The 24,994-nt window shown below is 38.1% G+C and overlaps 5 protein-coding genes across 6 annotated transcripts in view; 4 read left to right on the plus strand and 1 right to left on the minus strand.

Moving 5' to 3' along the window:
• The window catches only part of LOC129788401 (N-acetylgalactosaminyltransferase 7), a 783,634-nt gene that overhangs the window by 526,866 nt on the left and 231,774 nt on the right, over positions 1 to 24,994 (minus strand). The gene's annotated exons all lie outside the window — the stretch shown is intronic.
• Positions 169 to 1,829, plus strand: LOC129788428 (uncharacterized). Its single transcript, XM_055824489.1, has 2 exons — positions 169 to 296; positions 394 to 1,829. The coding sequence occupies exon 2, from the start codon at positions 401 to 403 to the stop codon at positions 1,625 to 1,627; it is 1,227 nt and encodes a 408-aa protein (XP_055680464.1). The 5' UTR covers positions 169 to 296; positions 394 to 400; the 3' UTR covers positions 1,628 to 1,829.
• Positions 1,962 to 3,607, plus strand: LOC129788416 (la-related protein 7). Its single transcript, XM_055824463.1, has one exon. The coding sequence runs from the start codon at positions 2,076 to 2,078 to the stop codon at positions 3,501 to 3,503; it is 1,428 nt and encodes a 475-aa protein (XP_055680438.1). The 5' UTR covers positions 1,962 to 2,075; the 3' UTR covers positions 3,504 to 3,607.
• Positions 3,776 to 7,550, plus strand: LOC129788394 (xenotropic and polytropic retrovirus receptor 1). Of its 2 annotated transcripts, none has more exons than XM_055824424.1 (4): positions 3,776 to 3,948; positions 4,522 to 5,218; positions 5,916 to 7,144; positions 7,221 to 7,550. In XM_055824424.1, exons 2-4 carry the CDS (start codon positions 4,544 to 4,546, stop codon positions 7,345 to 7,347), a joined length of 2,031 nt encoding a protein of 676 aa, XP_055680399.1. In that variant the 5' UTR covers positions 3,776 to 3,948; positions 4,522 to 4,543; the 3' UTR covers positions 7,348 to 7,550. The 2 variants fall into 2 exon arrangements, with proteins under 2 accessions (XP_055680399.1, XP_055680398.1); XM_055824423.1 differs by lacking the exon at positions 3,776 to 3,948 and adding an exon at positions 4,111 to 4,426.
• On the plus strand, positions 7,570 to 14,373 carry LOC129788427 (39S ribosomal protein L38, mitochondrial). Its single transcript, XM_055824488.1, has 4 exons — positions 7,570 to 7,744; positions 7,818 to 8,615; positions 8,675 to 9,007; positions 14,189 to 14,373. Exons 1-3 carry the CDS (start codon positions 7,609 to 7,611, stop codon positions 8,968 to 8,970), a joined length of 1,230 nt encoding a protein of 409 aa, XP_055680463.1. The 5' UTR covers positions 7,570 to 7,608; the 3' UTR covers positions 8,971 to 9,007; positions 14,189 to 14,373.

Here is a 24,994-nt window from a genome sequence, read left to right on the forward strand (position 1 = left end):
AATCTGTGAAAGAATCCTTTAATTTATCTTGAATTTAGATCTAAAGGATCTAAAAGAAAATCCCTTATTTTTTTTTCTTATTAATTTTTATTATTAAATTTTTTTTGGACACAATTATAAAAATAAATAAATAAAAACAATCTATCGATTTTTCACAGTGTACCAACGATTAGTTTGAAGAAGAAGAAAAATGTGGATAACACGCAGAAAGAAGTTTCTTTGAAGAAAATTGAGTTTTTCACCCTTATTTATCTTGAATTAGCATAAATTTGTACATAGATATTGTCATCTTCATTGTAAGTATCCAATCTGTGGGAAGATCCTTCCTGGACATGTTATTTTAAATTAGTTTTTTCTCGAATTTTCTTTGAAAAAATTTTTTTGGCAACATAGAGTGACAATGGATTGGTCACCGACCGTGGATTCTTCACTTCCGGATCATCCGGAAACTGCCTTTTCCCCCGAGGGGATTCAAAAAATTGACCATAAGCACATCTTCGAGTCCTATGCTACGTTTTCCCTTCCAAAAGTCAGCGATAGGAGCAGCAGAACTCCAGCACAGGATCGTCTTTTGCGCCTTCAGAATGCCCTTCGTGGTGAGACCCAGAAGACTACTACACAGAATCCGCAAGTTCCCACCGCTGGGACACCTTCACGAGTCACCCAAGTTCGTCCAAAAGTTATCCCAGTGGCCGCTGCTAAAGCACCCTCACCCACTAAACCACGTCAGGGTACCAAAAGGAAGGCCGCGCAGGAGGAAGTAAAGACAGTTCCGGATAAGAAACGTCACGTGGGGGAATCCCCTCCGGCCATGCCACGAAGGCCAAAATTACGAGCTAAACTCTCTGTCAATGAGAGACTGAAGAGACCACTGAGTGATCAAGAAATCCGTGCAATTCCCACAACTTCCTCCATGCGGGCACCACCACGTGCAAAATCTGCCACTGTTACATCCACAGCAGGTAGAGCAGCTGATCAAGCCCTGACGTCACCACCGAAAAAGCTCAAAATCTCCCCAAAGAAACAACCCAAAGTCACACCACCGCGCAATGGGAAGGATTATCGAGTCTCCGTGAGGAGTTCCAATGACAATCGTCTCATTGTTGATTACCAGGACTTTGCGGATCCGCTGGAAAGTCCCGTGGATCCGAGTGATAAAGTGAAGGATCTCTCAAAAGTATTCTACATGGTTGTGGACACAAATGTCTTCTGTCACAATTTGATTTTCCTCGAGAACATCCTCAATATGCGAATTGTAGCCACTGGCTATGCCATCCTCTTCATCCCGTACATTGTGCTCCAGGAATTGGATAGGATTAAGCAAAAGACTGACCACAAGGAGGAGCTGAATACCTCAATGAAGGCCATAAAGTACATTAATGACAAACTCCAGGCTCGTCATCCACAGGTCAAGGGGCAAACGGCAATGCACGAGAATGAGCTGCTCATCAGTGCTCCCACTCCGGATGACTCCATCGTCAATTGCTGCCTCCAGCTCAGGAAGTCCACGAAGAAGGTTATCCTCCTGTCGAATGACATCAACTTGCGGAATAAAGCCATCTGCAGTGGCATCAATGCCTACAGACCAAAGGACATCAAGGCAGACGTCCCAATTGAATTTCTCTGAAAAAAAAAGCCACACGACGATATTTGCGCGCGAATTACCTGAAAATCTTCTCATTAATTTTATTTTTTATGAATTTTTTAAGTGAATTTTAGCATTACTACCGGGTGCTACATGATACTACCAAAATGAAGTATTGAATTTGAATTTTTATACGATGAAAAAGCAATTTAAAAAAATCTTTTTTATTAAAAAAAAGAATAAATTGGTGTTTAAATTTCCCGCCAAAATAAATTCCTCCTGACTGAAAAATCTTTCTGTCCAAACCTTTAGAGTACAGTCAGGTATTGATAAACGTCACATAGGATATACTCTTCTTACCCATTAATAATACTGTGAGGCTAACCAATACCTGACTGTAGATTGTCAAAGTCTCCCAGCGCGTTGGTTGCCGCCGGAAACGTTTAATTGTAAATAAATCTTCCTGAATTGTAAAGAGATCCTCCGCAGGATGGATGAGGAGAAGACAAACCCAACAAAGAGACAACGTGCCCGGAAGAAATTGACGTACAACAGCATCCGGAAGCAGATGGAGTTCTACTTTAGTGACGCCAACATAACGAAGGATCGCTTCCTGGGCAAAATGGTCAATGATGATCCCTTTGTACCGCTGGATGTTTTCCTCCGGTTCAACCGCATGAAGCAACTCACTGAATCCACAAAAGACATCGTCAAGGCACTGGCCAAGTCACAAATCCTGGAAATCTCAGCGGATGAGAAGAGCGTGCGGAGGAGGACAAAGATCAACTGGGGCATTGATACAGACAGCTGTACAATCTATGTTGAGGGTCTCCCTGCAAAAGCGGATCATGAGTGGCTGAAGAATGCCTTTGGAACGTATGGGAATGTCACGTACGTCTCCCTGCCCAAGTATTCAGGCACACAGAGGATCAAACAATTTGGTTTTGTGGAATTTGAGAGTGCAAACTGCGTGGAGAAAACTCTGGAGGAATTCCAGAAATTTGGCGGAGTGTTGAGCTCAGAAACGGATCCAGCAGGACTGCAGAGTGTTATCTCCTTCAATCAGGAACAGCAAAAGAAGCTCCCGGAGGACGAGGAGCCCCCAAAGGTGTCTGAGGAAGAGAGTGGAGAAGAAACTGGAGAGCCAGTGGCCAAGAAAGCGCGTGTAGAGGAACCCGAAGACAAGGAGGAACACGAGGATGAGCAAATTGAAGCAGAGAGTGCCCAGGAAGAGGAGAAACCCCAAGAAGATGAGGGTAAGGAGAAGAAACAAACACGAAGGAAGCGCCACAAGTCCCGGAAGAAGACATCCACAGATAGGGATGCAATCTTTGACCTGAAAATCATGACCAAGAAGGAATGGAAGAGATTGCGGAATAAGTATTTGAATTTGCAGCGTGAAAAATTCCGGGAAGCCAAAATAGCACTCCAGGGAGCTAATGGGCAGAGAAATACCCAAAAATCCCCAGCATTGACCATCTCAAAATCCCCCGGGAGTATGAATTTCTACGGAGAGCCCCAGCCAGAACCCAATACGGGCATTTCCATGGCCAAGGGATTAATTGTGGAGCTTAAGCTGGCTGAACCTCTGGTGGATGTGAAGGATTTCAAGGCTGAACTCCGGCAGTATGATTTTGTGAAGTACGTGGACGTCAAGGAGGGCACAACAGTTGCCTATGTGCGTGTTGATAGCCCAGAATCAGCAGAAGATCTCGTGCGACGCTTCACAGATCCCGAGAGGGCAGCCACAGTCCTCACGGGGGATGCTGAGGAAGCCTACTGGCAGAAGATTGCCCAGGATCGGGATGCAAAGCTAAAGAAGACCGTCAAAGTGGATAAACCCAAGAGGGGACGTGAGAAGATTAAGAAGAAAATCAGTCAACATATTTTCTTTGGGGAAGATGAGGACAAGGAGTGAGGAAGGCACTTCCACCAGCACACGCTGTTCCCCCGCCTAAGTCTCATAGTTTTTTTTTGTGTACATAGCGCCGGCGAAATAAACGCGATAATGCTTTAATTGCACTCAATATTTGTTCTCTCTCTGATGGTAATTTGGTTTGTGATATCAGGGCATGGTGGTGGCGCATCCGAAGCAGCGCCCGCTTCTCCACACAAGAAGCATTCTTTTCGCCACACATTAGAGATACCGAGGAGAGTGTGTGCCTATAAATGCCCAAGGCAAACATATTTCTGCCCTCATTTCATTCGCGGAAGCCAAAAACGTTGGATCTTTTGGGGATTTTCCCCATTTCTCAAGTTCAAAAGGGAAAAAAAGTGTGGTTAGGTTGTTTTTTTGGAGGGAGATTCCCAAGGAAGTTCCCAGTAACCGGTTTTCACGTGAATTTTTCGCAAAAACTCAACAGGTTGGTAGAATTTTGTGGCTCACCTGATGCATTGGAGTCTGTGTGTGTTTGGGGAATTCACTTGTGGACCACTTGAACTTGGAATTATCACAAAAAACACGATAAATTTTATTAGCAAAAATTTTTTTTGCGCTCTCCCCACACGAAGTTTTCACGAAGATTACCGAAGTTTTGATCAGCTGTGTGACAGCTCAATGGAATTTTTTTTGTTATTGTTTCTTTGCATTTCTTTTGTAAAGTTTGTTTTCCTCCCTCGAGTTTCTCTTCTTCTCTCTGAAAAGCAATAAATTCCCCGAAGCGTGATTAATAACTAATAAATGGTGCTTATTCTAAGAGACTGTGTGTAATTTAGTGAAGAATGTTTTTGTGATTGCTGGGGAGGGGGTTTGTGTTGGTTGAGAAAGTTCCCCAGTGCGGGGAGTTTGGGCCCCTTCCGGGAAGGAAGGAGAGAAAAAAATAAAGAATTTTACCTGCACAGGTGATTGGGGAGAGGGAGAGAAATCCTGTATTCATGGTCAGCAAGGTGTTTGCTAATATAAATTATGTCTTTCTATCGCTTCGGGGGATTTGTAGGTGACACACCTGTGGCGCCAGAATGAAGTTTGCGGAACACCTGTCCGCCCACATTACACCGGAATGGCGGAAGCAGTACATCAGCTACGAGGAGATGAAGGCGATGCTGTACACTGCCCTCGAGGAAGCCCCCTCAGCGGAGGCAGTTGAAGAGGATATCCGGAAGCGACACTACAGCAACTTTGAGGAAACCTTCTTCAGCTACTGCGAACAGGAACTCAAGAAGATCAATACATTCTTCTCGGAGAAATTGGCTGAATCCACGAGGAAGTTTGCAGCACTCTCAACGGAGCTGAAACGTTGCCAGGAGGAGAGTCAGAAGAGCAAATCCAAGAAATCTTCCATGAATAAGTACACAGATATTCCATATCGAAAAGCCCAAGAACTCCGGCTGGCTTTCAGTGAATTCTATCTGAGTGTGATTCTCCTGCAGAATTTCTGTGAGCTCAATCACACGGGCTTCCGAAAGATTCTCAAGAAGCACGATAAGCTCCTGGCAACGGATCGTGGGGCAAAGTGGCGTCAGGAGCACGTTGAGACGTCTCATTTCTATACGAACAAAGACATCGATCGCATTATCAATGAGACAGAATCCCTCGTGACGCATGAGCTCGAAGGTGGGGATCGGCAGCGTGCCATGAAGCGTCTCCGGGTGCCGCCACTGGGGGAGCAACAGAGCCCCTGGATTACTTTCAAGGTTCTTTTGTTTTTTAATCCCTTTCCTTGTTTAGCAAAAGCGGGATGGGGTCATATGATTTCTATAGGTTAAAAAGAGAAAAAAAACTGCTCGAAACCTCTCAGAACGAATTACAAACTTTCTACAAACTTGGATGTAAAAATGACACACTTTTGAGGAAAAATGAGAACTACGAACTTTGGAGGTGAATTCTTACAAACTTTTACCTCCAAAAGGAGTTGAAACCCAATTTTACGAACCTGGAGGTGAACTTCCCCATGGGAAAGTAACGAACCTGTCAAGAAATTTGACGAAGTTTTTACGAATGTAACGCCCGACTCACTATCCAGCGAATATTAACCTGCTCATAGAGTGAGTACCCTTAGATTGGCGGTAACTGTAACGGCTGCCCACTCCTTGGCAACGGCTTCTGCCCCCAGGTTACAAACCTTCAAATAGGCGAGAGAATATGAGAATCCACAAGAGAATGTAGGAGAGCACTGAGAGAGTAATTAGATGAGAGAATAGCAAAGAGTGCTGATGAGTGTAGAGAGAGTTAGTCGGAGCTCAGCCTTGTGCGGTGCGGGGATGGCTGTTAGCTCAAAGTGCTCTGTTAGATTACCGTGAGGCGAGGGTGGAGGTTACTGAGGGAGTTGACCAGAGCCCCCTTAAAATTAATTTTATCTATGGCGGAACACTCATTGAATGTCCATTCCAGGTGGGTCTCTTCTCGGGCGGCTTCATAGTTTTGTTCATCACAGTGGTCCTCTCGGCCATCTTCCATGAATCCGTTGGAGATAACCTGAAAGTGGCCTTTCGGCTCTACCGTGGACCACTCCTCCTAATTGAGTTCCTCTTCCTCATTGGCATCAACATCTACGGCTGGCGATCTTCGGGTGTCAATCACGTCCTCATCTTTGAGCTCGATCCCCGGAATCATCTCTCAGAGCAGCATCTCATGGAGTTGGCGGCAATCTTTGGTGTTGTCTGGACACTCAGTATGCTCAGTTTCCTGTACAGTTCCAGCCTCAGTATCCCAGCCTTTGTGAATCCCCTGGCGCTGTCGCTGATAATGCTCATCTTCCTCTGCAATCCATTCAAAGTCTTCCGGCCTGAGGCACGTTTCTGGCTTCTACGCAAAATTGGTCGCATCATTGCAGCTCCCTTCTTCCACGTGGGCTTTGCAGACTTTTGGCTGGCAGATCAGCTGAATTCCCTCGTTACGGCACTGCTGGATTTTCAATTTCTCATTTGTTTCTACGTCACAAATGGGAATTGGCTTGAAGCGAATGATACACGTTACCACAACGATCGGGACTTCATCCTTCGTCCCATTGTCAATTGCTTGCCAGCGTGGTTCCGTTTTGCACAGTGCCTAAGGCGATACAGGGACTCCCGGGAGGCCTTCCCGCATCTCGTGAATGCCGGAAAATACTCCACCACATTCCTCGTGGTGATCTTTGCAACACTCAAGAGCTACCATGCGTCAGAGTATGAGAGTACCTTTGAGAATCCCTATGTGATCCTGTGGCTCCTGAGTGCCGTTGTGTCGTCCGTTTATGCGTATTTGTGGGACATCAAGATGGATTGGGGGCTGTTTGATAAGAATGCTGGGGAGAATCGCTTCCTGCGCGAGGAAATTGTGTACTCATCCACATCCTTCTACTACTTTGCCATTGTGGAGGATCTCGTGTTGCGCTTCTCATGGGTGGCTGCCTTTGTACTTGCCGAAGCGAAGATTGTTTCCGGAGAAGTGATGACATCGATCACGGCTCCTCTGGAGGTGTTCAGGCGCTTCGTTTGGAATTTCTTCCGGCTGGAGAATGAACATCTGAATAATTGTGGAAAGTTCAGAGCTGTCCGGGATATTTCCATTGCCCCAATTGATTCATCCGATCAAACAACCATCCTTCGTATGATGGATGAGATTGACGGTGTTGTCAACAGGTGAGAATCTACTCCTTTTTTATAGAACTTCTTCAAGAAGAATCTTGATTATAATTTCTCTTCTCCTGACTAACAGATATGGGAAGATGAATCGACCAAAGGCGAGAAAATCCAAGGACCCCGAGAGGAAATCTCTGCTAACGCCGTACAAGGGATCTCTGCAGGATCTGACAATAGACATGGGCGGAACGAAGAAGCTGTGAGACCCAGTGATTGGCATCAATCATCGAGAGTTACTTAAGAAAAGCTATATATATTCTGTTTTTTTTTCTGTCCGCACACACTCTGGCAGTATTTTATAAGAATGTGTGAGTTTTATCTTTTTTTTTAGCTAGGAACTACGAGATTTTAGAGTCTTCAAAAATCATTCCTCTTTTATCGAAATAAAGAAGAACGAAAAAAAAAAGATTTTTAATTTTTCTAACCTTATTTGGGGTTATGTGATAGAAAAACATTGCAGGAAGATGCTGAAAAATCTCGTTTTAAGGCAATTTCTTACGCGGGATAGTCACAAAATCGTCCAGATACCTCATCGGTATGGTCATACAATCCGTGGAAAGCGACCAGGAGTGGCGAGAACTCTTCAGCAGCGCCTGGAAGGTGAGAAATTCTCTTTTCATGCCCATTTGAGGTTATGAAATTGTTTTGATTTGGGCCCCTTTTTTCCCCATAGAGCTAAACTACGTTGATCCAGAGCTAGCCAGGAAGGTGAACATAGGATTGCCACAGCTAAAAGTCTCCCGGTCGGTGGTATTCAAGGATCGCATGGATCAGAGGAAGAAAATGCGAAATAATCCGGAAATTGAGAAACTTGCCCGGCTGAATAAGCTCAATGTGGATTTGCAGGATGTAAATGAGGAATGGATAAAAACTTCTGGGCCCTTTGATATTAAGGGTATTGCTGAGTACTACAAGATCTATCAGCATCTCTTTGGGAATGCCTACTTCGTTCCACGGGTGAATCTGCGCATTCTCTATCCCACAAGCACTGAGGAATGCTATCCGGTTTACTATGGGAATATCCTGAGTCCGGAGGATGCTAAGGTGCAGCCTATTGTTGAATTTGATCACACATACAAACTCCCAAAGGAGACAAAAGATTCCCTGTGGACACTTGCAATGACAACACCTGATGGGCATTTTGATGATCCCACCAGTGAGTATGTTCACTGGTTGGTGGCAAATATCCCCAATGGCGATGTAGCCAAGGGGGATTGCGTTGTTCCCTACATGCAACCCTTCCCCTCACGTGGGCTGGGCTATCACAGATATGTATTTATTCTGTACAAGCAAGATGGGAAAGTAGATCTCAAGGAAAACAGTGTTCCGGAAACGAAGAATCCTTCCCAGAGAAGCTTCCGCACATTGGATTGGTATAGGAAGCATCAGAATGCGTTAACTCCTGCCGGATTGGCTTTCTTCCAGGCAGAATACGATGATTCCGTGCGGGATCTCTTCCACAGAGTCTTTGGTGAGTTTTTGAATTCTCGCAAATTGATCAGAGACCAATAAAAAAAAATCTCTTCACAGAAAAATCTCTGCCAACATTTGAATATGATGCGGAAAAGAACTATGTAGGTCCACAGCAGTGGTTCCCCCTTAGGAAGGCCTTCAACACCTACATGGACCTCTATAGGGACCCAAAGCAGATCAACAAGGAATTCTTGGAGCGTAAATTGGCCAAAACACACCCATTCCGGGGTCCTAAGCCACCCCTACGCTTCCCCATGGCGCATTCGATTAAGAACAAACCCTCATGGCTTGTGGTTGAGATGAAGAAGGAACGAATGGGTATTGGACGCATCAATGACTACAAGGATTGGTAGATGAATAGCAACGGAGGATGATGGCCAAAAAGAAAAAGTAAGCCAAAGAAAAAGAAAAAATTACGCTTTTGCAGGACAAACAGTGTCGGTTTGGCTTATTGAGCAGAACCAATTATCTGATCAATCTTCACATTCGGTTTGCTTGATGTTTTGCCCCCCCCCCCCATCGCTGAGCGTCTCTGGTCAGCACAATGTTAACTCCACACCAAACTGACGATGATTGTTGGCTTTAATAAACCATCCATCGCACGAATGGCGCGAATGAAACACAGCTAAAAAATTATGTCAGTGAACTCAAAAATTCGTTATAGGAAGCAAAATCGGGGTACTTTTCAAGGTGAAGATCGTGACTTTGACTCTCATGGTGTGAGGCGAATGGGCATAAAGAAAGAGAAAAATAAATGGGGCGCCTTTCCCAAAGAGGAAGTCCCCGCGATAGTGCTATCGTGTACCCCCAAAGAGAGCGAGAGAGAGAGCTAAAACCATTAAATCCCATCAATCATAAAATCTCTGCAGAAAATCCCAAATGAGCTTCCTTTGCAATTTAAATGATTTTTCTTTTCATTTTGGCACTTTGGAGGGAGCCAAAGGCTCTTATCTTGAATGATAGTGAAATTTTTCCTAATAAAATAATTTGTTTTTTCGGATGAAAATGAAAGCAAAAAAAGGCATAAAGCACGTGTGTGGAAAACCTTTCATTTATGCGGAAGATCCACCACAAAAATATGCTCTCTATGCTCTCATGCTACGACCTCAAATGAATGTCTTTTCATTCATTTTTGTTTTATTAATATGGGCATGTCGCGAATAAGCCGAGGTGAATAAATTAATCAGAGGTCACTGTCAAAGGGGCAAATCACCTGTAAAATTACGAAAACCCATAATTAAACTTTTTCTCTCAATATTTATGTTTCTTTTTACTTTTTTTTCTTTTCAAAGACGTCTCTCAGGAGATTTTCTTTCTTATGCAAATGTGAACTTGTAGCCAAGCGCGTGGACCATTTGGCAACAATTTTTCGCATCACCTGGATAAATTATTGTCTTTTTTGTTTCTTTTTCAATTTTTTGAAAGAAGAAAAAACTGCTTTTATCGCTTTTGACGCAATATATTTCAGCAAGTTATTGATTTCTTTAGTAGCTGTTAATTTTATGGATATCTTTGGTGCATTAATAATGCAGAAAAATTTGATTTTTATTATGAATTTTTCCAGCGACGTTTAGATTTATTTCTTACAATCTTTTTAAATGGAAGAATGGTACGGAAAAGGAGTTTATTCACCGGAATATGAAAAATTTATTAATTTGTGGAGAAAATTAATTACTTTATATCTTATAGAGAATCAAAAAAAGCTCAAGAAATTGTCAAAGAAACTTTTAATTTTTCACTGATACCAAAAAAAAAAACAATTTTTTGATTTTTTTTGACAATTTGAAAAAGCAAAAAAAATTCAAAACAGTGTCGCTATTTTACATTTGTATCACTTTAAATTTTTCACATTTCCTCTCTGAATTTTCCCTCACACTTTTTTTTTTATTATTATGTGCTGAAAGATAAATTTTTGAACCCTAACCTCAACTTTCGGGACCACAAGACACTGTGCAAGCATCAAAAAACGAATGGAGTTCTTCCTTTTCATCACAGATCTTAGATTGAACCTTGTGCACATAATTACGAGCATAAACCATTTGAATTTGGCACTCAACGCTCTGCGATTGCGGTTATGTTACCTTTCCGGACTTTCCTTTATCATCTCTTGGTTAAAATCTTGCGTATTAATCGTAATAGATGAAAAGGATCCAATATATGTATGATTAAGCGAGATTTAGCTGCAACCAGAATGTTTTGATACATTTACCACCTAGAGGACACGAATTTCTAACCTCAAACTTGGAATTTAATTTTCTGTTATAAAGAAAAAGTTTTTCTAGATTTTCTTTCTCAAACCTGTAGTGTTATTGAAGTCGCCTACACATAGATGTAGAATTGATCAAGATAAGTTAGATAGCTTTTAATTAAAAAATAGATAGAAAAATATAAAATGGCGCCGAATTATTTGCAATCTTTTTCGGCTTTTTATGTGTTATCCTAGTGGAAAATAGGAAGTTTCTTTAGCGATTTCTTGAGCTTTTTTAATTCTCTACAATATAAACTGTGTCTGTGTTCTTTTACTAATGAAGAAGTTTTTCATATAGCGACGAATAGACTCCTTTTTTCTCATTTTTTTATTAGATTTTCTCAAGAATTTTCTTTAAAAAAATTTTACTCCGTAAAATATAATTTTTATTAATTAATTATTAAAAAAAAGGACTAAATTTTTGCAATTGACCCGCCCCTTTCAATGAAGAATTGTAGTAAATAAATTCACTCGAAAAATCATATCGAGTAGTGCTTCTAAAGAAATGTGCTTGAATGCCTCTGTCGCGTTTAATTTGGAGTGTCAAGGAGCGGATAAAGAGCATGTGCGCATAAGTTGAGTTGGCAATAAATTGGAGGACTGTTTAAGAGAAGAAAAAAAAATCCACAAAACATCCAACAAAATGCTTTTCCTTCCACGTCGTACGGCTGAATCACAGACTTTAGTTGGAAATGTGTGATTTTTTTTTATCATTTTAAACACAAACATACAGGGAGTGTATGATATTGGCATTTTAATATATTTATCAGTGTGGTGAACTTATGATTCATCACGACGACAAAATGCTGAGAATGGTTATGCAAAAGAATTTTAATATCTCTATATTGGCTGGGCTAAAGCAGAGGGAAATTTTTCCTGTATGGCGCCTCGTTAGTGAGTCAGCTTCCGCGGACACAGAGAGTTTCCAAATCAATAGATATTAATTATGTGGCGCATAAGAATTAACATTCCATTTAATTAACCAACAACATGCAATTATTTTAATTAATTGCAGGGCGTTTTTTTTTTTCATTCATTCATGCCCATTTTCTTCTTTAACTGCTTGCCGTGGAAATTGGATGAAGCCGGCTGGAGAGGTTAAAGAAATGAAATTAAGAGAAAAAAAATTAAATAAGAAGTTTCATAGAGAAAAGAAGATCATAAAAGAGATGAAAGTGGCAAAAAGACAGAGAGAGACTCTTCCACCCAACTTCTGGGTGAGCTGCTTGGCAAAATTGTAGGCTTCACAGCTTTGGGAAATGTGCGTAAATGTACTACATACAATACGGCGGAGAGATCATATTTTGTATCTCCGCGTGTGAATGGAGAGCAGCAGTGTTGTGGCCCATTGATGAAGGAGGATTTGTATTGAGAAAGATCATTCAGGCGGATTGATTTTTCCATCTATTTATGGCACCGCTCTGGACAGAAAATCAATTGACTGGAACCACACACAGAAGAGTGGAAAAAATGCCCTTTTATAGAGAAAGTGTCGCACTTTATGCGTTGAGGAATTTTCCACACACACACACCTCGCGTATTGTGAGGGGGCCCTGTGAGAAAATTCACATAGGAGCCCATCCAAATAAAAAAAATCCCAGATTTGGGCAAAAAGACACGCAAAGAGATGTTAAGAAAAGATGCCACAAATGGAGGAAAAGACGGGCAAACAGAGTGAGAGAGATGAAATCCCAATGAAAATGTTTTAATGTGTTGTAAAAGAGAAAGAGAAGAAAAAAAATAAGATGAAATATTTACGCAGAAACTGAGTGAGTTTACATGGCTAGAATATGGAGGTCAGCAGCCTTTTATAGAATTAATAGTTTTTCGAGATCTTTTCGCTCCATATATCGCATTGCTCTGGCATGTAACCGATGCCATGATACACCGCTCGCAACACACTCACTTCTTTCACCAACTTCCACCCATAATATTGTGCGCGATCTTCTGGCACGAGGAACTCGCTCTCTGTCTTGTTTTTCCATTTTGCTTCCATCTTCATCTGCCCAGCCGGCTACGAATTTCCAATTGTGTACATAATTATGTGAACGAACTATTGGAATTCTTTTAATGTTGCAGTAATTTAATATTTTATTGTCTTAACGATTTTTTAAAAAATGTTTTTTGAAAGACTTTTTGGGGACCTGAAGAAGGTCAAAATAGAGATCGATTAAAGAAGAAGAGGAGAGAAAAATTACGAACTTGAAAGAAGTATTTATAAAGTCAAATTCAAACCATTTTATCATGGCTAAAAGAAGGAAAATCTAATTTTCTTGAAGAGAAGGAAAATGTTGCGTTATTTCTTAAAATTATATTTTGTCAAAAAAAGTGAGAAACTCTCTGGAGAAGGCCCAATATTATACCGAGACGTACGTTGGTTAAATAAAGCATAAAGTTTGGATTAAAGGAACTAGATTTGCTACAACATAATAAAAAATTTGCAGAACATTTCGCTTTTCCTTGAAAAATACTTTTTTCTCTAAAAAATCTCTTTCAATATTTTTTCTAAAGGGAATGGGAAATGGACTATTTTTTGCATATTTTTTTGTATCATTTGAAGAAACCAAAAAAAAATTTGTAAAAATAAGAAATCAGCAATGTTTAGCTTTAACTTCAAGGCAAAAATTACTCAAAACATTTTGAAAACTAAACTTTTTTATCTTTCCCAATACAAACTAAAGAAATTCCACAAATTGTAAATTAATTTCAAAGCTCACCCAGCCTTTTTAATCTCGACTATTGGATCTTTTTGGCTGTAGGCTTCGTGATCGTCATCGCAATAAATTCATTCAATTGCTGCTTTTATTTTTTCAAAGCCAAGCCTATAATTAAGTGTTAATGAATCGCAATCCATGGAGTTCGTAAACACCTCGCACCGCGATGCAGGGAAAAGACGCGCGCGCGTAAGAAAAGTAACTTTGTGGAAAGTGGAGATCATGGTAAAAAAAAATTTTTCGGATGGTCTTTCACCATCATCCGTAGAGATCTCAATTTTCCAAACCATATCTCGACGCCACGGTGCTGTGAAGCGTGTGTGTGCAATGGGTGCAAAGAAGGTTTCTTGTGTGCAGGAGATATTTGCAAATTTCCACGTCTGGGAGAGACGCAGGAAGTGATCCATTGAGGGGATTTTTTTTTTAAAAAGAGCGAGAGACCTTTGCATTACATTGTTGGTTTTAGCGAGACGTTTTTGTGCCACCTCCCACGTAATTGCGGGTGTTGAGTGAATGATAAGTAATTTTTTTTCCAACTTGCACAAATGTGAGGAGAGAAGGAATAAGAAAAAAAACGAGACTACAGCGCGGAATTTTCTCTTGTTTCAGGTGGACGGAGCACATTCCGTGCAAAAAAAAAGTGCCTCACCGCAGAGATGATGAGGACGTGAAAGATTTAATGACTTATCAGATCACCCAACATCTTTTGACCCAATTCCATCAATTAAGCACCAATTAGCAGCGATATAGTGAAAAGAAGAAGAAAAAAATAAAGAAGATGCGAGACACGAAAATTTATGTTTAACTTAAAGAGCTCTCTGTGCAACCACCATCATCATGATTCCCTCATTCAGTGGATTCAATGAGTTGCTCATTGGCAGCATTTTTTAAACTCCTTATCATCTTTCTTCTATTCTTTTTTTTTCTTCTCTTCTTTTATTTTTTGCAATGAACAGCAAACTTCGTGTTCCGGGAGACAAGACAAATCCACCCACACTCAGCGCCACAATATTCTCTCTTCTTTGAGGCGGCAATCTCTCGTGCAAACGCCTATTTTGCAATTTGTATGCATCCCAAGTTTTAATTCATCGAATCAATCTTGTTGGCTACAACCAATTTAATTTGCACTTTAATGCACTTTTGTTACATAAATCAAATTAAGTGTGGGATTAATTAATTAGTGTGTTGTTTCTCTAAATTGAGCCCCGCTATTATTATTTTTTTTACACCATTGCATTCCCATTGATGGAAATTCACGCCCCACAGAGGGCCGAGAAATGCGTCAAAAGTGAAAATCATTCCATCTGATTCATTTTGAAAGACTTGACAATTTTTTCTTTAATGAGAAATGCTTTAATGGTGCGAAAAATATGGGGACAAAAAATAATTTTTAGAGAAGAACAAATTTTTTATATAAAAAAAAAATTCTAATGAGATTGAAAATGTTTTAGAAACTATCTTAATCTTTTTTTTTAATTTTCTATGAACATTCAAATTTTTTTGTGAAGAAAAGGTGGTTATTCAATCTCAAATGGAAATCGATGATACAATTTTGATACGAATTATCTTTTAGTGATTTAAAAAAGAATAAGAAATCACCAGAAGAACGTTCAAATTAAGAAATTCCTTTTGCTTTTTTTGTCTCTTTAAATGTTTCAAAGCATTTGCTACAATGTTACTCTGATGAGTTTGTCGCTATTGTTGTTGAAATATTTCAAGTTGTTTCATCGAATCAGGACAACATCCTTATTGAAGAAGCTCCTTTAAAAGAATCCCCAAAAATAAACCTCAAGAATCAATTTCAGACCATTTTGCTTCTTTAAATAATTTTTTTCGGCAAACTTTTACACAACGTTGCAATATTTTTTTCAACACACTCTTGAGTACAACGTAGTTTGTCTTCGATGCTAAAAGTGGACAAAATATTCCGATAAAGCAGCCTTGCGCCTTAAATAGGCATAAATTTGCAAAAATGCGGAGTGCAAAGAAAGTTGAGGAGGTGCATCAACGACACGTCGAGTACTGCGACGCAAGTTGAGAAGAAGAAAAAAACAAGAATCGTGTCTTTTATAGGCGATAAACATCATCCAAGCTGCTGCTGGGTAGTCTTTTAGCAAATTTTTGACCGTAAATGCTTAATCACGACAATCACAAGTTTTCTCTCCTGGCGCTCTCTCCCTACCCCGGGTGTGTGCTGTGCAATGGGGGGCACGCCGAGAGTCGCCAGACTGTCTGTGGTCGCACCTAAATAAGCCACAGCCAACAGCAGCACGCGTGTGTATATCAATTTAAATTGAATCGTGAATGCACAAGAAGAGAGTCTTTTTTGGTCTTGAAAACAGTTGACTGACATGGGCCTGTGAGACACGGCTGTTTCGCCATTCATCGCGTACACCAAGCAGTGATCATTCCACGCAATCCCATACAAATTAATACGGTGTGTGCATTTATGGTAATCGTGTGAAATGCAACCAAACTACACCGTCTCTCTTTTTTTTCTTTTTTTTTATACTTTAAGCAACATCAATGCTGAGGAGATGGCTTATTGACAGAGAAACGTGTAATAAAAAAAAAATCAGCTAAAGATATTCCAAACATTACAACGAAAAAGAATAAAGCAACAAAAAATCCCCCATGCGATTCACTCTGAGACAATTCACAATTTAATATGGACATTTTCACTCACTCTGTGTCCATTTACAGCCAAATAAAAGCGCACGGCTCTAAAGACGCACGAAAGTCACACTTTATTGGGTCAACACTTTACGGACCATTCTAATGGTTACAATGTGATAGCCCCAGAGTTTAGTGAAAGACGCTTTTTTTTTTAATCCGCAATAGTGAGAGAAGAGGAAAAAATGAAGATACGTGGTGAAAGAAGAATAAATTTTGAGAAATAGTCCAAAGAACGACAAAGAGACTTACACTGAGCGGAAGAATAATAGGATCAGTTTAAAGAATCAAAGAGAAATTGAATTTACTTGATTTTCAAGCAGAAGAAGTTAAGCAGAAATTTAGATCTTTTGATGAAGCTTTTAGAGTTTAAAATCATTTCTTTTTTGATTTTTTACAATTTATTCGTTTAATTCTAACGGTTGACGTTTATTTTTCTAACGTTTATTATTTCTTGTTTTAGTATTTGACATTTTTTCAGAGTTTTAAATTTCTTTTTTAACGTTTTTTCAGCTAAAATCCTTTGTACACTCTAAATATAATTTTACAGAAAATAACAAATGCAAAGAAATCCAGGATAAATGTCAGAGCTTTGCAACTTTTTCTTAACGTTTATTTTCTAATATTTAACATTATTATTTAATATGACATTTGATGTTTCTCTTGCAACATTTGACATGTCTTATTTGACACTTCTCTTCTAACGTCTGACGTAGTAAATATATCTCTAATTTAAATAATTGTTAATATTTTTTACATTCAATTTTTTATCGTTGAAAGTTTTAATTTTAGGATAGAATTGTTTTTTTTTTGCTTCTTATAAACAACTTCATTTGAATAAAATTTTAAGATTATTTAGGACAACAACCTTACTTTACAACGAAACTACATAATGTCCTTTTTGTATTAAAATTATCCCCAAGAAGAAATAATCAAAAATTAATTCCTACTTGTTAATAGTTTCCTCACAAATGTAACTGCCTATTAACTTAATTGAAACAGATCATAAAATTTAATTTAAAATGTATATTTAAGGCTTTCTCTAATATTATTTATTAGTTATTGTTGTTTTTTGTTCATCTACCCGACTAAACTCATGCTCTACAAAAATCACTTAAAGAAATGAAGATTTTCGTGATTGGACGTTGTGCAGTAAAGCGTGAAAATGCATTTCCTCAATGTTTTCTTGTAATGTGATATCCATTTCACATTGTTGGCCTTCAACATTTTCTTTCTTTACCTTATCTATTCATCCAATGCAAGGAAAAGAAGGTGTGTGCAGGGTGGATGAAAAAAGAATGTGTTAAATTTGCTCTTCACCTATTAGTGCAATCTCTCGATAAATTATGAGCTTGTTTTGGCTGCAAAATGTTCAAAAGGAAATTTGCCGCTCGCGGTATTTCACCTACTTGCACAAAATATGCCCATGGAAGGCACCCAAACACAAAAAACTAATGTTTGTACAAAGTGCAACAGCAAATAAAATGTGCCGCGTAGCAAAATTTTAAAACAACAATTAATTCAAACACGCGTGGAATTATAAATATTGCCACGAGTGTGCGATGACCGGCTATTTTTCTATTTGCTCTACAAATAAATATTATATTTTTCTTCTTTTTATTTTTTTTTCTCTTGTAATGCTGTGGACCAATTTAGTGAATTTTCACCCGAAAAAAAATTGAAAAACATTTCGTTGATTTTATTGTGAGATTGTAAGATGGAATTATATTATTGTTTTACATCTCAACCATGCCATTCATCTCTCTGCACGTTTTTTGGCTGCAATTTCTCCGTGTTTTTGGTATGGCTTTTGTTGTTTAGTTGTGGCCACAGTAACAGACGTTAAAAAGGTAAGAGCAATTAATTAATTTGATGATTATGATGAAAAAATGTATGTGAATGAATTTATTTACACATCACCTCTCGTTTTGCAGCAATAAAGCTCTACCTTTGGGATAGGCGTGTGTGGAGCTCTGGGACAGCAGACATGATGATAGAATGAGGGTGTCGAGTGAAATTACCATGTTCCATCGCATAAGTGATGATCATCTCGATCTGCAGTGCGTGATTGCAAAGAAATCTCGGACTCTCGTGATTTTGCTCCTGAAGCTACCAATGGGTGGGCTCCTCTTGGTCAGAGATGCTGTGTTGATGATACCTCGCGTGGGTGGCTACCGAATCACGAAAACCCTCTGCCTAAAAATGATCTCGCAATGACAGACTTAAAAAAAATGAAATACCTTTTCTAATGAAATAAATCTTCAGGAGGAAATCCACATAATTCTCTCTCTCTGTTTTAAAATAAAATAAAAATGTAAAGAAACATTACACGCGCCCATAAAAAGCAAAATATAGAAATAATTGGCATTCAACTTTCAATTTTTGCCTCGTCTTGGTGGCCGTCTTCTCCAGCCACACTCAAGAAAACCCCCGGCGCGGGAGCAAGAAAAAAGAGCAATAAGGTGTAATTAAATCAATAAGCAACCGCAATAAAGTGTAACGAATGCTGCACACCACCAAATTAGTAAAGAAAGAATAGTTTATATAGAAATTCAACGATTTCCAATTATAACGTAGACTATGGCGGCAAAATGCGTTGGAGAATGGCACGAATGGGTGGCATCCCACATACATAGCACACACACCTCTTGCTCCAGACCAAAAGTCTTTTTTTTTATTCAATTTTTCATTTTATATTGATTTTGATTTTTTTATTATTAACGTTTGTTTGACGATCCCAAAAATGTTTGAAATTTTTCCATTAAAGTCATTTTTGAATGCTGAAAAAATTTATTTATTTGCACCATTTGCACATATTTAAAATAAATAATATTTGGTGGACTATTAGGAAGAATTGTTAAGACTTTGACTATCAGGGGATGTAGAGTCTGATTTAATTTAACCGTTTGTACGCTATGTCTGTAATACACTATGGGGTTGATGACCGACCCCAAAGTAGTTTTTTTTTGCTGATCAAGCAAATTGATATTTTATCTTATTCTTATTTATTATCTTATTTTATTTCATAGAATAGAATTTTTTTAAATGATTCTTTTTAAAGAATATTTTTACAAAGATTTTTGAGACATTTTCTGAGCAATAAATTCGAGAAAAAGGTTTTTTTTTAATGTAATGAAGTTAGTAAATGATAGGCACGATTTGGAAAAATTGTTGTCTGCAATGTCCTTTAAAAATTCAAAGAAAAAAAAACCTAAAAAATAGTATGTAAATTAAAAATCTTTAAAAGCAAACTCTAGGATTAGATTCTGATACAAATATTTTCTTTTCTTTTCTTACAATTCTTTAGTTATAAGATTTTTGGAATTTTGGTAAAAACCTTTTAAGATTTTAACATTTTATTTCTTTCTTGAATCGAGTTTTTGAAGGAAAATTACTTTTCTAGGGGTCTTCTAAGATCATTCTGAGTGTTTTCTGGAAGAACCAATTTTTTTGTTTTTCTTAGGTACATAGAAGGACAATAAAACTCTTTTAAATAACCATCTATCAAAATCTTAGGACATCTTTTATATTGTTATGAAAGAAAAGCAAAAATTTTTATCAGAATCGACCCCTCAAACGGATTTTTTTTCAAATGATTTATAAGGAATATTTTTGCAAAAGATTTTAAGTCTTTTACGATTTTTTAAAATTATTTTAATTAATTAAAATTATAAAAGAATTTTAAAATTGATTTTTAATGATGTTTTTAAAGAATTTTCTAAAATTTTTCAGAACATTCAAGAAACAAATTATCATTAATATTTGTATTGTACTTATTTTAACAGCTCAAATTTCTTTTTTTTTTACCTTCGGCAATAGAAGGGTTAAGAAAAAACTCATATTCAGTGTTTAATCAAATAAATTCAGGAATTTTTACAACATCTTAATTTAAAACAATGCAGTTCATTAAGAATTTATTAAATTACTCTATCTCATTTAAAAAATCTTCTATATTAACATATAAATAACTTTATTAAAGAAGAAAATTTATTCTTTGATGTAAGAAAATCTCACTGTTTTTAGTGAACAAGAAGAACGAGAGATCCAATTAAGAGTTATAAAGATGCGCAAAGTACATAAGATTTTGCAATTTATTCCAATGCGATTTTCATGTGCATGTCGCGTCGCTCGAACCCACCTCAAGATACGACCCAGACAATGCTCTTGGGTGCTTCGGTTGGGATGCAGGCAGAGATCTTATGGCATTTACCACCATTGGGAGTGGGTGAGTGTGTCTCTGAACTGCGGGAAAATGCACCACATGTACATATTAGGGCAGCCAGACAACACCCAAACTGTTCAGCAGACTATGTGTAGTGTTCGTTGAGTCGCACAGAAACCCCCTTTTTTACGGGGTGGATTGCATGCGCACTGGATGGCATGTTTAACGACGGGAGTTGGGGAGGTATGCTGAGGAGACCCAAATACATACATAGCGTCTGCTGCGGGAAAATCAATTGGCCAGACTTTCGTACATACCGGCGAGACAACATGCGAATTACGTGCGTTTGCTGCTCCTGACTCACAACAGGGACCCTCTTGCTTCTCCTGTGTAGACGGACAATGTTTATTTGTTAATCCACCACCCCCGTAGACATAGAAGCCATCACCAGGGCAGGGCAGGAATTTATAGTGAGTCATCGTATCGCAGAGTCACAATTTGTCTCGCAAATCCTCTCTTAGAATCCAGATGAGTCATCGCGTATTGACTTTTCCCGCATCATCATCACCTTCTGCATAAATTAATGATTTATTTTTTATTCCATCATGCGCTCATGCCAGAGTTCAAATCATTGCCACACAACAACATAATCAATACAATAACTAAAGAGCCGCAGCGGTGTTTACTGGTTTAGCTCGCATTTCTTAACAACAAAAACGGTCCATGAATTAAGTCTCTCTCTCTATGCTATATCTACACGTCTTCTAATGAGAAATTCTTATGGGTTCTCCACCTCGCATCTTCTTGAGCTTCCATCAAGATTTCTCCTCAAAATTGATCAAATTTCAATGAGCAATTTACGGTAAATTTCACCATTGAGTGATTTTATGGATTTCCACGCTGCTGCTGCGGAAAGTTTTGTGTGAGAATATTATTTTTGCTTCGAATGCACAATTTTGGCTTTCCGGGACTCCTATACATACATAACACTACTCATTCTATGTATTATACATAGGTAGGTACCTTCTTCCTCATGGATGATTCAGCCGAACGCCTTTTTCGCAGACACTGCGGATTTCTTTTCTTTTATTTTATTTTTGTTCCTTTTTGCAACCACAATATTGACAAAAATATTTGTTGGAGGAGAAAAATTTATGCAAAAAAGCGAGGAAGAATGGCATGTTAAAACAGGAAGTATGATTCATTGACCACCAATTTCAATGGAATGATTTATTGGGTAAATCACAAATGCAAACATGGAGTGATAAGAAATAATAATATAAATACTCTAGCTTTCAACGAGTAGGTAGTCATCTTCACAATAAATTTAGTTATTTATTGTTTATTTTAGAAGAAAATACACAATGAGTGTTGAGGGGAAATAGTACCTACTCAAAATAAAATTCAGAACTTCTTGAATTTCTTCATAAATTCTCTTGAAAAAAATTGTTTTCTTTGAAAAGGAAAGAAAACTAAAAGTTCTGCAAAAATTCTTTAATTTTTATGTTGCGTTAATAATTTATTTTTTCATATAAAAAAAAGTATTTTTTATTTGTTTTAAAGTATAAAAATATTCTAAACAATTTTTAAATGAATTTTCTCGTTCAAAATATCATTTTGGATCTTTTGAATTCATTTTGCAAATAAAACAGTCTCGAAAAATTCTTATAAATCGTCTGAAGCCATTTAATCAATAAATCAGCTTCCGGGTTTCCCTTCTTATCACCGCCCATAATTCCCAGATATTAGCAAATTGTTGTGCTACTAAGAACCTTGAATTTGTGAGTCTGATTTTCCAAATCTCATGTTTCTGAATCATTCCATAAAAGTAGCATAATCACACACAACAACAAAACATTCATTTCTGCTGATTTTTTTTCCAATTCGTCATGCTGCTACTTTTATCATGTTTGTGATAATGAATAAATCCTCGTGTAGAGTGTGAGGACCAAAAGATAAAATGAAATAATGTACAAAAAAAGAGAACATAAAATGCTTCCGCTGTGGTGCGTGAAGAGTCACAATTAAAAGAGTTAAAATTTGACGAAATGTGAGAGAAATAAAAAGAAACGGGCGTAGTATGCTCAACAATTGACTCATTAACATAAATGGAAAATATCAAGTTCAATAGTCTCTCTAAATGGCAATATAAATTGTATGTTGTGTGCATAAAATCGCACGCAGAGTTTAATTAAAAGTTAAATTGAAAACATTATATATCCAATTGATGCCTCCCAATCAATCGACTGTCCAATTCTGCCCTAATATGGTTATTTTTCTCATCTATACGAAGTCATTTAACTTTTTTTTTCAGCTTCATTTCGTGACTTTGCGAGGAAAGAGCATTTTTTGTGCAAGCATATAATTCAGAGATACGAAAAGGCGCCTTATCATTGCCTTTATATGTATGTAGGTAATGTAATCTACCCCACAATGGTTCATGTTCGACAGCTCACAAGATCACCGGCCGCCAAAGAAAAAAAAACCTCTCGCGAATAAAATCCAAATACGTGGAAAAACATGAGTTTTTTCTTCTTTCCAAGATAAGATTTTCTTGTTTCTTTTGCTGTTCTTTTTTTTTCGTCAAACCTCGCGCGCGCTTATGACATAATACCCGGTCGAGAGAGAGAGGAATTTTGCAAAATAAAAGTCTATACCTGAAGAACAAAAAAAAAAAGAGAAACAAAATTAATGCTAATTGTACGTTCCAGAATGTCTTACGTGGGCTATATCGTTCCTCTTCTTTTTCACGGACAATTTCTCTGTAAATATTATATTTTAAAACTCCTTGTGATCGTTGCGATCGTTTGTGATCACATGCATAAAGAAAACCAGCTAGAGTGGTTCCACACTGGATCATTTTCTCAAAAAAAAAATCTTTAAAAAAGCTCCACACAAGCACAAAAATATCTCTTGAGTGTTAATGGCGTGATCTTGATACTTCTGATGATGCGATCTTCATCCAAAATCTTCGCGCGCGAAAGTCATCTCTCTGTGACTCTTTTGAATTTCAAATTTGAGCGCATTTCTCTTTTTTTCTCGTTCAAAAAATACGATCGAGAGCACTTTTCACAGATTTTTATGTTGTTGTTGGTAATTTCCACTCCCAATTGCATTGCAAATTTCAAGTAATTGGTCATGATAACTAAACCGCGAATAGTTGGTAAAATGGAACATACAAAAATGCAAAGAAAAACGGTTTTAGAAATACAACAAAAAAAATTAAGATTTAACCGTCTGCGGAGTTTATTTTAGGAAAGAGAATCTAATGAATTTTTAATTTTTTTTGAGAGGTGGAGTAATTCATTTGAAAAATATATATCTTCTTAATTTGTGATAATAATTCTTGAAGAAGGCTTTAGAAAATCAATGATTTTCAAGGTACATTTTTGAATTAAAATCTTGGGAAATAATTTAAAAGGAACCGCAAAAAGAAAAGTCTTAAGGGTCTTAAGAGAAAAAATTCTGAAGAGATCAAAACGTTTCAATGCTCTTAGGTACCTAATACCTTGATCTAGAAAAGAAATTGTAAATTCAGGTTATCTTTAGAATAAAATCTCACTGTTTTTGCGTTTAAAACTAATTTTTTATTCTTTAAAAAATTCTACTGAAGAGTTCTTTTAGCTGAAAGATCAGTCATTTCACTTTTTAGCTGTTTGTTTCTTACAAGCTAAGAACACCTGAAAGAACTGAAAGGTGCTCATTATAAACTTTTTTTGGACAAAATGTTGCAAAAAATGACTACCTTCCTCAATATTCTCATCAACAATGAGTTTGCTTATAATGTATGTTTATGCTGCGACTGAAAGACCTGAGAACGAGCTATAGCTGTAGCCAAAAAAGCCGCACCGTTTGTGGAGACATCGCGTGTGAAAATTGCGTGGAAAATGATCTCATTTTTTTATTCCTTAAATGAATACAACCATAAATCAGCCGTGTAAATGGTACCTACTTCCATATCGCTCTCTTTGGCTCTGTGTGTGACTCTGCTGTTTCCAAGAAGTCCCAGGTGATGACCCACGATGGAGGAGCAGCACCTTAGCAAGTACATTCAGCAAGTACCTAGGAATGTGCTATATAATGTAGGTTGTGTTTGAGGCGATAAGATGCTCTGTGGGTTAAATTTTACCCCAAAATGGATCACAAGACCTGCCGCATCACATTCCTTCGCAGCACCTTCTTATCATTTATCAAGATTGGGTGTATGAGGAGGAGCCCTTGCTGATAAGAGCCATACCCGGCATCTTGACTTGTGGTGAGTCTTGACTGCTGCACACACGACACAATGTTGCCGCCGCCGGTGTCCCTGACCCCCCTTGGTCGCGGGAATTCATACATAATATTACTTTTTTTCTTTTTGAAAATTTTTCTTTGGTGTTGTGTGTGGAAGAAGAGCCCGGGATCTCTGTGTGTGCGCGCTCTCGCGACGGGGCCATACCAGCAATTCCATGTTGCATCCATAATGCCATATATGGGCAAATGTCGACGATTGGCCTGAGCCCCATCGTGCCGGTGAGTGGGGGTTTCGTTTATATACGCAATATGGTTTGAATTTTCTATCACAAACGTTCGCGTTCTCG

The sequence above is a fragment of the Lutzomyia longipalpis genome, chromosome 2 (genome assembly GCF_024334085.1).
Source record: "Lutzomyia longipalpis isolate SR_M1_2022 chromosome 2, ASM2433408v1".
NCBI lineage: Eukaryota > Metazoa > Arthropoda > Insecta > Diptera > Psychodidae > Lutzomyia > Lutzomyia longipalpis.